At 43.2% G+C, this 15,192-nt stretch overlaps 1 protein-coding gene across 4 annotated transcripts in view; it reads right to left on the bottom strand.

The window, feature by feature from the left end:
* The window catches only part of pex7 (peroxisomal biogenesis factor 7), a 53,779-nt gene that overhangs the window by 29,904 nt on the left and 8,683 nt on the right, over positions 1-15,192 (bottom strand). For 2 of the 4 annotated variants that reach the window (XM_005936217.3, XM_014338066.2), the window contains exons 7-9: positions 9,400-9,506; positions 9,048-9,161; positions 5,704-5,759 (exon numbers count right to left, since the gene is read on the bottom strand). In XM_005936217.3, coding sequence (XP_005936279.1) covers positions 5,704-5,759; positions 9,048-9,161; positions 9,400-9,506 — 277 coding nt within the window. Of the gene's footprint in view, positions 1-2,684; positions 5,077-5,703; positions 5,760-9,047; positions 9,162-9,399; positions 9,507-15,192 lie in introns of those variants that run through there. The other 2 variants (XM_042226247.1, XM_042226246.1) reach the window with 2 other exon arrangements.

The raw sequence follows: 15,192 nt of genomic DNA, 5'->3' as shown, positions 1-15,192 counted from the left end.
TGTGTGTGTGTGTGTGTGTGTGTGTGTGTGTGTGTGTGTGTGTGTGTGTGTGTTGGTATATTTGCATGTATATCCGTGAGTGTACAGGTGGATTAGGTGAGTGTTTGCTTCCACACGTGTCTCAACACAAAGGGAAGCCCACAGAAGCAGGGATGTTTACTGAGTCGGAGTTCAAACCTAACGTAGCACCTTTTTTAGTACTGACCACTGAAACTGCCTAAAGTTCACTTTAGCTGCAGCAGTGGTGGTGGTGTGTTTAGGATAATATTCACAAGCATTTAAACGTTTTCAGTTATTCACCTGATTAACTTTAGGAAAACAAAATGGTTTTGGTTCAAATCAGTGAATATTTTGTGTATGATGGCTCGCTCAGGACAGGACGGCAACCGCCCCATGACTAGAAAAAAACGATTACAAGTAGCTGCGGTAACAAACTGAGTTTGAACATGCCTCACCTTTAATCTCTCTTTGCGCAGACCGTTCTCATCCCCAACGCGTAACATACCGACGATTTGTCATGTCTCGAGGCATCCCATAGGAACGCGAAAGGTGACCCCTATGATACGCGCCGGATTGTGGATGGCATACAATGGAACGACGCTCCCGGCGGTAACACGCATTCCAGCCGTGTCCAACTCTAACCTTTATCCTAACCCTAACCTTAACCACAATCTTAATCGTATTAGATAGTGTTTTCCAAAGCGATTAATGATTGGGAAATCATTAATCGCTGAGAACGTGTTGCTCTGCGCCCACTGTCAACCACAGGTCGCCTGGCGGGAGGCTATCTGTCTCCCAACAATCCCAGTCTGACTCGGAGTGACTGCAGTCCGACTCAGACAGTTCGGTGACTTTTCGAATTTCTCTTTCAGATCTGTGAGGTTCTCTCTGGACTCTGAATGAAAGGCATTAACATGAATATCTGTGCATGAAGATTTACGATTTTCACCAGTTTATCACCACAAACAGACTGCATGTAATAACCAGTTCACCCACTCAGTTGACCCCATTCAGTCACAAACTGAGAAACTGAATCCATCTTATTGGCATTTTATTGCCTTGACAAATTTGCTTTGCAGACAGCAGCAGACCTGCTCCCCGTCTACAAAGCAACTGCTTCAGACAATGACTTTGACCATGCTGCGGTCCCTATACCATTGTTTCCCCCCCGTGACTACGACATTAATGAAACATGTTAATAATTAAAATTTCACAATGAGTGCCCAAAACATAAATAATGTATACATCCATAATCCATCCTTAACTGCTTATTTGATCTAAGTTTGCAGGGCTTGCCCAGAGACAGAGGGCCAGCAGAAAGACAGACAATAACTCATGCTCAGATTCACACCTGCACAGAACTCAGAATGTCTGGACATGGAGGCAGTCGGAGCGCTCGCAGCGAGCATTAGCAACAATGCTAACAGATGTTCTACTGTGACCCCAAATACCAACAAGTGAGGAAAATCACTCACTGCTGTGTGTGTGAGAGCTTGTGGACATGAATGTGAAGAGGGGCGTTTCCTGCTTTTGGGGTTATTAGAGCCCACGACTGTCACACCTGAGGGATGCTCTCTAACACACTATCTCCACACACCACACACACACACACACACACACACACACACACACACACGACACACACACACACACACACACACACACACACACACACCACAGATGCACACAAAGTGATAATTGTCTTCATATCCTGTGTTTGGATTATTCAACACAAAACAAACATGCATCACGTTGCTATGTTTCAAAGAGGCCACACACACACACACACACACACACACACACACACACACACACACACACACACACATCGGGTATTCATATCTTGTGGGGAATCTAATTGACATAATGTTTCCCGAGCCCTTCTAACCCTAACCATGAAAAATGAATGCCTAACCCTCAGCCTAAACCTAACCATAACCTAAATGTAACCTGTCAATAAAACCACATTTTGAGTCTCAAAGTTGTCTTCAAACTTGTGGGGACCAGGGCATTTTGTTCATAAGTAACTGTTGGTCCCCACAAAGATGTGAATGCACGCTCACACATATACACAGACACACACACCTGTTTGGTCAATCAATCACCTCTAGGATGATATCAATCAGTTACTTCCTGCTGCTGTTACAAAAACGACTTGATACCAAAACTAGGAGCAACATAGAGCTTTTAAGCTCTATGTTGCTGAGCCGTTCATCACTCAGTTTCAAAGTGGACCCGCTCTGCTGGTTTCGCCGTGTTTTCATCTTAAGCTCTGCGTGATTTGGTGAATTACGTTTCTCTGCATGACTCAATTCCTCCTGCAGCTGACAAGACACCAAACAAAGGATGAAAGGAAAGATTGGTGGCGAGCTGAAAGAGGGAGCCCGCGGAAATAAACAGCAGACATTTAAGATGCCAAACATAACTGAGGGAAAAACAGCTAAAACGCCAAAGGGAAGACGGACAGCTCAAAGCGGGACGTGCCGTTAGCTGGGTCTGTGTCAGACCCCGTGTTTTATTGATCCGAGCTTTAATTGGCTCAGATACTCTATGTAGACTGCTGGGCTGCCCTGAGACACACACACACACACACACACACACACACACACACACACACACACCACACACACACACAACACACACAACACAACAACACACACACACACACACACACACACACACACACACACACACACACACACACACACACACACACACACACCTGCCAGATTCCAGCAGATTTTTGCTTGCGGCTGTGAGCTCGTCAGCATCTGCAGTAATAATCCACAGAAACACTAAGAAAGCACCAAACAAAGGTTTTTACTGTTGCTGTCCTTTACAATGAAGCCCCGAGGCTGCAGAGAAAGATTTCTGGCATAAAAGTGACGAATACAAATGATTTAGGACAATAAATTCTGAAAAACACTTTGTATATGCAAGGAAGGTTTGCTGAATACAAACAGGCAGCAGCACTTCAACACTCAAATTATACCGTGCAATACAAGCACTTTAAATACTTTCATGTTTTATCTATTACGCAGACACTCAGACTCAAAATCAGACAGAGACGTAAAGAAATTCTCGAGAACAACGATCTGACCCAAACAGAGCCCTGATCGCGGCGACGCGAAGCACAAGAAGAACAAAGTCAATCTAAAACAAGACCAAGAGCACAAAACCAATTCTACAACTGGATAATCATAATGGACTCGGACTGGGATCACACGAAGAAACAGAAGAATCCAAAATAATGTGTTTACAAGTTTTATTTATATACCACCGAATCACAACTACTGTTGCCTCCGTTGTTTCTCCATCAGTACTTTATATTGTAAAGATGATAATACAGAGAAAGAGTGAGAAGGAAAAACTCGCTTGGTCGCGTATCCATCATTTATTTATTCTGGTCAAAGCTGATTCTGACTAGAAAAAAATTAAAAGAACTGAAGAGGCAGAGGAACCAGAGAGAGACTACATGAAGGAAAAGTTTGTGCCAAGGACAAAATTAAGCGCCAAACCAGACTGAAAGCGATCTAAACTTGGTCCGAACGGATTCTGGTATTTATTTTTCATATGAAAACGCTGTAGGTACAGATAGTGGCTTCTTAGTTACCTCCAGCTGCTTATTACCACATAATGAACCTTGTTACAGATGTGTTATCTGAAACATCGTTTAGACTTTTAAAGGCGGATGCCGTTATGTCCAAGTTTTATTTATAACTTGAGACTTCACTCATCATGATAATTGTAATCAAGGACACTTCATATCAACCAAAACTGCATAATTAGCATACAAGCTTCACATCCTGTCTTTATTAAAGATAAACTTAGAGCTTGAATGCTTTTTGTTCGTTTCTTAAGCGTGTGCAGCACAGAGATGCATCGAGCAACATGAGCAGAGACCCGCTGTCACTCATTTTCCATCGTACATCCACTGTTACAACGTTGGATCTTCTTAAAACATCATCCCTGCAAACTAAACACTCCCTCAGCTTTCCGGTTGCTCCAAACACTCAAGTCAACCAGTTGTTTCTGTCCCGTTAAGCTGTATGATGTCACAGAGAGGGCGTAACCCTAAAGTGGTCATCTTGGGGCAGAGTGATCCGCCTGGTTCGAAAGACATTGCGGCCAGCTCTGGGAACCCCTCTGAGAATTTCTCAGAACTTGAAGCAACATCTTCAAATGAGTTATTTTGTCGGAGCAACAGTCCCCAAAACAAACACATTCCTCACATTAGAGAAGAAAAAAGCCCAAAATGATCACATTTTTAACTACTGAGTGGCTTAAATGACTCATCGACTGCCAGACTGCTTCCTCATTTGTTTTCCTTTCACTGATTAATCACTGTTAAACAACGTCTTGCTCCAGGCCGGACAACAGGGCAACCTCACCTTTCATCCATCTAACTGCATCTGTTTATCCATCATCTGCCCGCACAGCCTGACAGACACGCAGAACAACATCGATTCCTCTGTGGTTTTAAAGAGCCGAGTGGACAGAGAGGACGGATCAGATATATTCTCATGAGAAGCACAGAGGCAGTCTCCCTTGAAATTACACATTTTATTAACTCATCCTCTGTGGCCCAATAAAGGAGCAGCTCATCCTTCCTCTGTGTCCGTCCCTCCATCTCACACACTGGTTAACTTTACCGCAAATTATCCCTCAGTGTCCTGACTCGTTGCTTCTGCCATGATGACACCATCCATTCCCTTTGGCAGTAACTGAAAGGAAAGGAGCAGAAATACTGTGCAGGCCACATCACACCGCCGCTCCTTTAACCTCGAAAGAAAGTTCCTTTCAAAGAATCAAATTTGCATGACAAAAACTTTACAGGTTATCTTAAAGACCCAGAGAGGAGACTCATTACTCTGCAGGTGTAGGTCATCCACACCGTGCACATGCTGCACGCCCCAGCCCTGAAATAACCGCTGGCACCTGGATTCCTCTTTGTAACTTAAAGCCGACCTCGGAGTTGATTTGTCCAGAGTAGATGCTCGTTCTTCCACATGATGTACTGGCTCACTGGGAATTTGGACTTTTTCACACTCATTCTTTGGTACCCAGGGCTTTCAGCTGGGGGGTAAAAACAAGCGGAAACCACAAGGAGCTGTGAAGATGGTTGGAGTTTGTTCGTGTTTTTGTCCATTTTGTCTCAAGTGAAGTCGAAGCTTCAGGAAACGTCGAACTCAGGTGATCTCTTCATTTATTTAAGTCTGATTTATTTGAGATGTTTCAAATTTCAGATTAAACTTTTGATTTCTGGCATCCACTGCAGCTCACAACGTCAATCATTTTTAAATACGCCTGTTGTGAATAATGTTCTGCATTAACCTCCGGAGCTGAATAACTAAAGAGCAAAGCGACGTCAGGCCCATCATTTTTAAACATCTTGAACTATTTGTTCACATGTTTATTTTCTTTGTTTAATGTGTAAATGAGCTCAGTGGGGTTCATGCTTTGCTTTGCTCTCTAATGTTTTCTCTCCATTTCTCTGTGCAAACACATTAAACTTGTAGAGCAGCTTTCACAAAATAATGTGGAACAAAATGAGTTCCACATGCTTGCTCGCCTGTTAGCGCTCCTAACGTTCTACCAGCACTGAGCTGCAGAGAACCTTGTTTAAAGGTCCTTAAATAAACAAAGCTCAGTTGCCGCTTTGTGAACAGGTCGAAAAGAGAGAAACGCCACAGGTGATCTTACCTGACAGTGAAGTCATACGAGCAGGACGCCAGCACAGTCTTATCAAAGGGAGAAAACTGCAGGAAAAGGAACAAAATGGAAAACGGTTTATTGAGATCATGTTTCCAAAGGAAGAAAGGAAGAATATCAAGTTATCAGCTTTAATCTCCATCACGAACACCTGCTGCTTTCCTCAAATATTCATAATCTGATTACAAAGAAACAATAATATGTAATAATGTGAAGGGGAGTCAAAAACCCTTCAGAGGGACATGCTGCAGACCTTTTAACCTTAAATCAGCGTGGAGGTGAAGGAGGTAGGGCATGTTTGACAGTCTGAAGGTTTAAATGAAAAAAATGACACATTTTACAACGTGTCATTGGAACTTCGAGCTCCGCTGTGCACACACAAGATAATAACCACAACGTGAAAAAGTGCTGAAATGTTTTAGGCTTTTAAAGTAAAAATTACTGTGTGTGTTTTACAAAAACGCCAGTAATAACTGCAGTTTTCCTTTCAAAACATGCAGAACAACAGAAGACGCTGCTCAGTTTGTGCTTCATGCACATGCCACTGTTTCTGATGCTGAGCTCCAGTTTGTCCCCATCATCAAAAAAAAACAAACAAAAAAAAACTACATGTGTCTCCATCATGAAAGAAAAACAGCTTCCGGCAGGCTGAGCAGAGTTTGCAGCATTTCTCTGCTCAGCAGTTTGTGCAGAGACACGGAGAGCCTGCGAGGAGTCCACAGAAAGCGATTTCACAGACGAAGCACTCCCAAATTAATTTATTCGCTCATTTGTTCCCCTCTCTGCGTCTGACAGTTTCACCTTTCATATCGAGTCCTGGCCTCGTTTAACATCCTTCTCTTTACTGCACTTCACGTTCATTTAACGCTGCTTTACTTGCAAACACATTTATTACCAAAGTAAAACCCAGGCAGCTGTGACGATGCAGCAGAAATGTTTGGTTTGCAGGTAAGCTGCTCAGAAACTGCTAACCAAGCAGCAGCTGGCAGGGCTGGAAAGTAAAGGCATCACAGAAGCACCAAAAACCGCACTTCCTATGACGTCCACTTAAGGCTGCCGGCAGCAGTGAGTCGGTCCTCATAACATAGCTTAAAGATCGAGGCGGGGCCGCTTTACCTGACAGGTAGAAGTCGACACAGGTGGGTGTAGCTTACAGACTGTCCACAAGTCTGGTGACATTCTACCATCTGATCTGTTATTTAGCAGCAGTTAGCAGATGTGTGTGTCTGTGGGGTTTATATTCCCTCATTATCTCATTCAGACTACACTTTATGTGCCCAACCGGGACAATGTAGTGAAAAACGATAAAAAAAAAAAAATCAAGGCTTTGAATGAGGACTCAACAAACCAGTGAGTGAGGTCACAGTGAAAGATCCATTGATAGTTTACCCCAGGTTTGGTTTGGCTGGGGTTTGAGTGAGGAGCCTTTCACCTGTAAAGCCAGAGCAGTACGCAAAACGGACTGAGCACGCTCTGACTTGTGTACTTAGAGACAGGGATTCCTCTTTTGTCAGAGGTTCATTACGTGCTGATCACTCGTCTGTAAGAAACTCGCTCGCTCACTGTGAATTTTTGATGTGACAGCCGAACAGAAGCGCCGCGGTCCGCCTCTGTTCATTGCTTTATTTTTATCTCGTTACGCTCCTGCTGCCGATCACCTTGTTTGTGCTCCCTGCAGAGAATCGATACAAGCTGACAGATTTGCAAATGGTGACAAGCAGTTTCAGAGCAAGTCTCCTCGATCGATGGGGTACAGCTGTGCTGAAAAAGCCCACAGCAGCAGCTCGACGGGCTGAACCTTTAAAATAACAGCCTGGCTGATCTGAACAGGTCATTGAGTTTTTTTTCTTGACTCTTGAACATTTAAATGTCAGTGAATCTGCCAAGAGTCAACAGGAATGATATCAGCCGATATCCATGTTTGGCCAATATATTAGTGTATCCCTAATGAGGATCACAGTTACTGGGAATGAATGAGTCTAAGCAGACTCCGCGTTATTGAATGCAGAATGTTTATGGTTATTATGCTGTGAACATGCTAACCTGTAACCTGGAGCGCTTCTGTGTGCTTCGTTAGATATGAAATTCTCAGACTTTATCTCAGCATGTTCCTTTTTATCCCGTTCTGGTGACCCAGTGTGTGTTATGAATGCTTTATTATGGAGAATGGCTCTCCATATGTCCGTCTAGTTTTTCCACTTCTTCGTACATTCCCTCATGCCCATTCCACCCAATCTGATGACATCGGTCAGTCCTCATTTTGATGCTATAATTATTTTTCCTGTTGTTCTCTCACTGATAAATGTAAAAACCACAGAGAAAAGGTGGCAGAATCGACAGTAGTGAAGAGGCACGACATGTGGTTATGTTTCAGGGAAGTGCACGTCAGGGTACGGTGCAGTGTTTTACAGAGGTCTGTGGTTACGACATAGCGACGATGCCACAATAAGTCTGCACGAAATCTGCATCAGTGTAATGTCCTCCAAGAGAGTGCGTGTGTGTGTGTGTGTGTGTGCGTGCGTGCGTGCGTGCGTGCACGCGGGCGTGCGTGCGTGTGAGTGAGAGAACAGCGCACACATCACTGCACACACACACGCACACACAGTCTAGCACGAGAGTGAGGTCTTATTACCACCATTTGGTTGGGTGTTTTGACGCTGTCAGACTTCACACTACATCTCGACCAGCACACACACACACACACACACACACACACACTTACTTGGAGGACATTACACTGATGCAGATTACAGTGAATATGCTTCAGCGGCACACACTTAGGCTACGTCTACACTAATCCGGATAAATTTGAAAACGGTGTTTTCGTCTAAAAATGCTCCGCGTCCACACTATCATTTTCAGTCGTTTCAGAACATTTGTTCATCCACACTGAACCGGCTGAAACGCTTACGTTCCTGCATTGCGCATTCATGAAACTAAAGACGATTCAACCTCTGTTATTTGAGAATTAAAGAATTTAAAGAAAAGCTATCAGTACAAACTGATATTAATCTTTAATAGGGTCGTCAAAATTGACAGCAAACAAAACATCTGCCCTATAATGCCCTCTGCTATCTTAGTTTCATTGGTCACATGACTGCATCATATGACTAAAATGTGTCATTGTTTCCGAAAGTCTCAGTTTATGCAGTCTGTGTGTGACGCGAAAACATTTTTCATGGTTAGGGTTGGGGGTAAGGGGCTAGGGAAAGCTTTATGTCAATTAGATGTCCCCACAAGATATATAAACCCAACACGTGTCTGTGTGTGTGTGTGTGTGTGTGTGTGTGTGTGTGTGTGTGTGTGTGTGTGTGTGTGTGTGTGTGTGTGTGTACCTTGAGTCTGCGGATGGCGTACGTGTGTCCCAGCAGTTGATTGACAGGCTGCCGGATGTTCCTCAGGTCCCACACACACACAGTACAATCCACTGAACCTGTGGCCACAACATTCTGCAGACAGACACCAGCTAATCTTTACAAAGCTAACCGGGTAAAAGGTCACAAAATCAGATGTAATTTTAGTGTTTGATGCAGACAGTAAAATGCATTTAAACAAACACACTTCTCTGTATAAATGAAGGCTGGCATAGAGGTTTTTAAATGTATTGTTTGTTTGTTTTTAAGTATCTTTTAAACCAAATATGCCATTTAATATATGGAACCTTTTAACCAACTGGAGGGCCTGTACCTGGTCATATTTGCACCAATCACAGCTGAGGATCTCTGCCTTGTGCGCTGGGATGGCCAACCTGCACACCGCACCCTTCACATCCCAAATTCTGAGCGTCCCGTCACCTGAGAGTACAAATAGAAAGAGAAGAGTATTCGAGTTTATATAATATATCCAGGTGTTTTTGTGTAAATATGCCTTGTTTTTCTGTGTTTCCTCAGTTTTATCGCCTTACCTCGCTCAGTATTTGTTCTATTTTATTTCACACACAGTCAATCCAATATATCTTTATTTGTTTGAGAGTCAGCAATAAAAGTGTTTGGTTAGAGCAGCTCAACCTGCAGGAGTTTCTGAGAGCTTCTCTTATCATATCTGCTGACATGGGGGGAAAAAAATCAATTCAGGACGCCTGAAAATGACTGAAAACACATTTCCTGCAGAAAAAGAAAGAAAAGGCGTCCAGACAGCTGAGATTTGGGCAGAAACTTCACATACCACTGAAAAACGCTCAATGATGAAGACAAACTATGGAAATGGAGGGCTTATAATATGACCTTCTACTGGATTTACATTTGTCCCATTATCAATGTGCTGATCCCAACTCACTCGCCATCAGCCATGAAGTGAAATAAACTTCTGAGGTGAAGAATTTAAGAGAAGGATGTGAAGAGAAATCTAAAAGAAGTGAGGTGGAGACTGAAAGTAAAAGGAGGTTAATTGAGGGGAACACTGCTGCCAGTGTTTCGAGTTCCTGCTGACGTCAGCTTTTATTTTAGCGCATGAGCTCCTTCATTTCATCGTCTCTCATGAGTTATGGGACTCATTTCAGGGACCACTCATTATGGCATCCACACAGATCTGTGTGTGTGTGTGTGTGTGTGTGTGTGTGTGTGTGTGTGTGTGTGTGTGTGTGTGTTAGTCTGACAAAATTCCACGAAATGCGAATTCCAAATTAAAAGCTGATTTTAAATCTGAACCTCTTTCCCAACGTGATAAACTCAGACTGACCAGAATGTTCCTACTGGTCAACACACACACACACAGAAAAGTGTGTGTAAGTGAGTTTCTGGGCAGAGGTTGAGGATTTGCCAACACACTGCGACAATCATCAAGCAGAACTTTTACACCCCTCCTCCTCCTATTCTTCCTCCTCCTCTTCATTCAGAGGTTTATTCAAACTGCAGTGAAGACCTCGGTGTTCTTCACGTCGACCTGGCAGCAGTTTTTTTTTACTTCCGTCTTAAAAAAACTTGACTGTCACAGACTAAGACTGAAGCCACAGCAGAAAAACCTCCAAATAAAACTGACGGAGTTAAAACCTCCAACCGACTCCCATTCAGAAAGCTTCACCCTTGAAATACCAGTTTTACTTCTATGACTACATCCTGGTTCCCTGTGCTGACGGTCCGTGAGTCAAGTCCCAAAGCTTGTGTCCTTATTTCTGTCATGCACAGTACATCTGCTGTTTCAGTCAGTTTGCACACCGTGTGTTCCACTGTTCCCATATGGAAAAGAAATCTTCTAAAAGACTTGCATCATATAGTGAATCATATAAGGCTTATATGATTTACTCATGAAAGTGGCCACTTTCTCATTACTTTCATGTATTGTTTTAAGAAGTATCCAAAACATGCAAGTTTCATTTATATAATTTTTCAAGGGATCTTATATCTGTTTTCACTCTTGTATGCTTTTCATACAAGTTTCACACAAGACAGATACAAACTTTACAAGATTTATATATCTTTTCAATATGGGTTGGCTCTGAGTGATGTCAAGGAGGGTGGGCGTCCTTAACCTGGTCATGATGGCCATCCACCCGTTTGTGAGGAGCGTCCAAACAGAAGAACGCTGCATCCTAACGCTTGTTTCAGACAGAGGATGAACTGAGAGGTGCAACCAGACCAGCATGACATGAAGGACTGCAGCTATATCAGACAGCACAAGTGATGAAGTCAAACATGTTGTCTGCATGTTCCTGAGTCACTGTAATGATGGAAGGACTGAGGCGTGAAGTCAGAGTTGGGTTAGGGTTTGGCTCTCAGCTGTGATGGTTTCAAGCTTTAGAAGCTTGGGAATAAACCCAGTGTTGACATTTATTCTGGCAGAGCTTTATTTAAATTTGTAATAATGTCAAAGAGCCAAAGAACAAGGATAGGGGATAAAAGTTGGGGCCACGTATCTGGGAACAGAATAAATGTGGCTAATGGGATTGTGTGAGCGGCTCTCCTGAAACAACGCCACCTGAAGCCCGTTGGAGGCCAACAGGCTGAATAATCAGCTCCAGGACAGATTAAAAAGCAGGCCGAGGGGAGCCGCTTCTCCCAGGCTTCACCTCCTGTTTGCTGACCAGCACATTAATCTCCTTCTCTTCTTCACTCCTTGCACCTCCTCTTTAATCCCAGCAATGGCTCTGCACCCTCCCCCAGCATCCCTCCACACGGCTCTTCATCGATTCTTTGAGTAACATTTTAACCCTTATCCTCCTCTTCCTCTCTGGTTCTTTTTCTCATTCACACTCTGAGGTGTGTGTGTGTGTGTGTGTGTGTGTGTGTGTGTGTGTGTGTGTGTGTGTGTGTGTGTGTGTGTGTGTGTGTGTGTTCTGCAGTGCTGACTTCTGTAAAAGGGTCACGGTTTATTACACCTATAATCGCTGCTGTATCAGCAGGTTCAGCTAATACACACACACACACACACACACACCTGCAGCCACGCTTTAGCGTCTAACACTTCTTTTCTTTTTCTTTTTTTTGAGTCAACTGTCCAATTACGCTTGCTCTTTGTAAAGAGGGGGCTATGTATAATTATATAAGAGTCACAAATCCAAACCCTTCCTCCAGTTTGGACACAAATGCAGAGAGTCTGCGCTTTAAGCTCGTATTATGTAACAAAAGTGATCGTAGCACACAAATAAACAAGGACACTAGCTGTAAGCACAGCCACAGAGGATCATTTACACAAATAAATAAGTGAGAAACAGATTTCTATGTTTGATTCCAACCACAGCAAACCTTCACTTAAGGATGAAATTCAAGCTCTTCAACTGTGAGAGAGAGAGAGAGCGAGCGAGCAAGAGAGAGAGCTGCTGTGGCTGCAGATCAGAAACGAGGAGTCAAGACGCCCAACAGCTGATAAAAGCTTGAAGAGTTTGGTCCATCCACACTCAGCAAAGTGGGGGTGATTTCCTCTACTCATCTCACTTAAAGACTTTACAGTGCATCAGGAAAGTCTTTGTTTCAACACCAGAGTTTCTTTTTGTGTGTGTGTTGAACTGTGTGTGTAGAACGTCTGTGTGTGTGTGGACCACAGTGTGGGTAAATCATTCTGGTCCACACACACAAAGTCATCATGTACTGTTTTCTGAATACACCCCTGTCAACACTAATATAAGCATTATTATACACATAATGTATGTAGGTGGTTAAAATGCTTAAACAAAAACCTCACATCTAAACCTCGCTTAAAAAAGGTCTCTGGAGAATTTGGTGGTCAAAAAGAGCCGTCTGATTCCAAACTGGTTCCAGCTGCTGATGGCATCTCTGCTGGCTCCAAACCTCCTCTGGACAGGGGAGCACTGCTCTCTCTTCACGCCTTACTATTTGCATTTTAAAACCTTTTTTCTCGTTTCACTTGAATTTCCAGAGTCCAGGCTTAATGTGATCACAGCGAGTGTGTGGGAGACTGTAGCAAAGAGGGTGCAAATAAGAAGCTGCAGCAGGAGCTGCAAACAAAGATTTACATGATTGTTTTCAGTAGCAGACGAAGATCAACCACCTCCAGAGCTTATCTGAAGCACCACGACCACTGGTTCAAACGAACACGTGTGCAGTTTCATCGCATCTTTGATCAGAGCGAGCTGGCACAGCAGCAATCAAGCAGAGGAATTACACGCAGACGAACAGCTTCTTTATATTCTGAGATTACTTTCCGTCACAGCTGTGCTCGTGTGCAGGAGACAACGAAGAGAGGTGGCTGGTAGATGAATGTAAAGCCTTCAACATACACAAATAAATGTGGGTTTCGCTGACTCACAAATCCAAGCATCTCAGCAGCTTTGTCTCCAGTAAAAACCACGAAATGCAATCAGCTCATTAAAATGAAGGATGCTGCACAGAGTTCAACAAGTTTGTGGAATGAGTCCATAAAATCTACCATACCTGCTTTTAATTTGGCCCATTACTCATCCATTTTGGGATTTCAGCACAGACTTCACACTTGCAGAGATCAAACATCCAGCCAGCTGCCTGAAGGTGGATCATCGGGTGAGGAACACTCGCAGGGTTGTGCACCATGACTTCCTTCCCCGGGTCAGACTGTTAGCACAGAGTCTGCTTTAACATCCTGAAGCATCTGAAGGACATGACCCAGAGCGTGCACTGAAAACAGGATTTTCTCTCCTTTCTGGTAACGATGGCTTCGTGTAGCTGCTCCCTGGATGCACATCCAGTTTAAAAGTGGCAGAGATGTGAGCATGAGCACTCAGTGCTGAGATGAACCTTTAAAACTTTAATGCAATGACCAGGAAATAAACTGAAGGAAGAATTGCCTTGATTGGTAAGTTGTTATCAACCATTGGTTACTTTGTCTGTGAGATAATTATCCATTTGCACACTGATTTGCAATTTCATTCATTTAAAAAAAAAAACAAAAAAAAAAAAACAACCTTTATTGTTCATATTCTAGGATCATTGTTTCGATACACTGGAGTAGATCCAGCGTGCACCAGCAGGAGCGATCGGACAAAGTTTAAATCCAGTTTCTATTTTCATGGGCTGAACTTTTTGATTGCACCTGTAATTTTACAGGCTTTCTGTCAATATGATGGACAGAACGTGAGTGACCATCGTTTATTTAACCTCAGTCGTTCTGGGCCTTTTTTTAAATACAGGAAACAGGAATGACACGTGTAGGTGGAGTCTGAGTTAAACACAGTTCATTGAAAGGTCAGAGTTTAACTGATGATTACTGAAGCTTTGATTCACTGAGAGCTCAGAGCGACTAACCAGCACTGCAGACTCCAGAGGAGACCTGGAGGGCAGATCGAAGCCTAACAAACAGACACAGACCCTCATCTGATTCTCAGGCTGGAGGTGGGGATCTTTGTCTGCCACTGAATCGAGCTAAGCGGAAAGAGAAATGAGAGGACTGAGGAGGAGGCAAGGAACAAAAGAGGAGGCAAGGGAGAGAAGCAGTGAGGAGCATGGAAACCCAGATAAGCTTATCGGAATGAGACGCCATCTGCACCACGCCTTCACCGTATCTCTGCTTCTCCCGGTTTGTCACTTCCTTTCTCTTCAAAGTCATGAGTGGCTGTAGCCTCTCAAGCTAACACTAAGTGCCACCAGAGGGGAAGCCGTAAGATAGAGATAAGGTGGCAAAGCTCCACCATACACTAATCATAGGTAGCTGTGCTTGAAAACTCATCCATCCAGCCATCCCTCTCAGTTATTATCCGACTCATAAGTTATAACAGAAAATACAAAAATATGAATTTTGATTTAAACCCCTAATAACAAGTAATAATAATAATAATATTAATAATAATAATAATAATAATAATAATGCACAGAGAGCATGATCCAAGGCGACCTGTTGTAGGGTAGCTTTGCATGATTCACAGGTCAAAATAATCCATATGGATCTCATATTGCCTTTCCTCAGTTCATCCTCTGTCTCAAATAAGTGATATTAGCTCCTCCCCCCTTTAAGGCAGCCATCTTCTGATTGGTTATTGGATGGTCTCAATGCTGAGTTTAAAGTCATTTAAAAAAAAAAAAAAAAAAAAAAAAAAAAAAACAGCAGAGCTTCTGA

The sequence above is a fragment of the Haplochromis burtoni genome, unplaced genomic scaffold (genome assembly GCF_018398535.1).
Source record: "Haplochromis burtoni strain Fernald_Lab_line unplaced genomic scaffold, NCSU_Asbu1 Contig_203, whole genome shotgun sequence".
Lineage (NCBI taxonomy): Eukaryota > Metazoa > Chordata > Actinopteri > Cichliformes > Cichlidae > Haplochromis > Haplochromis burtoni.
Note: the sequence above shows the minus strand (reverse complement) of the source record. Positions and strands in the feature narration are given on the sequence as shown.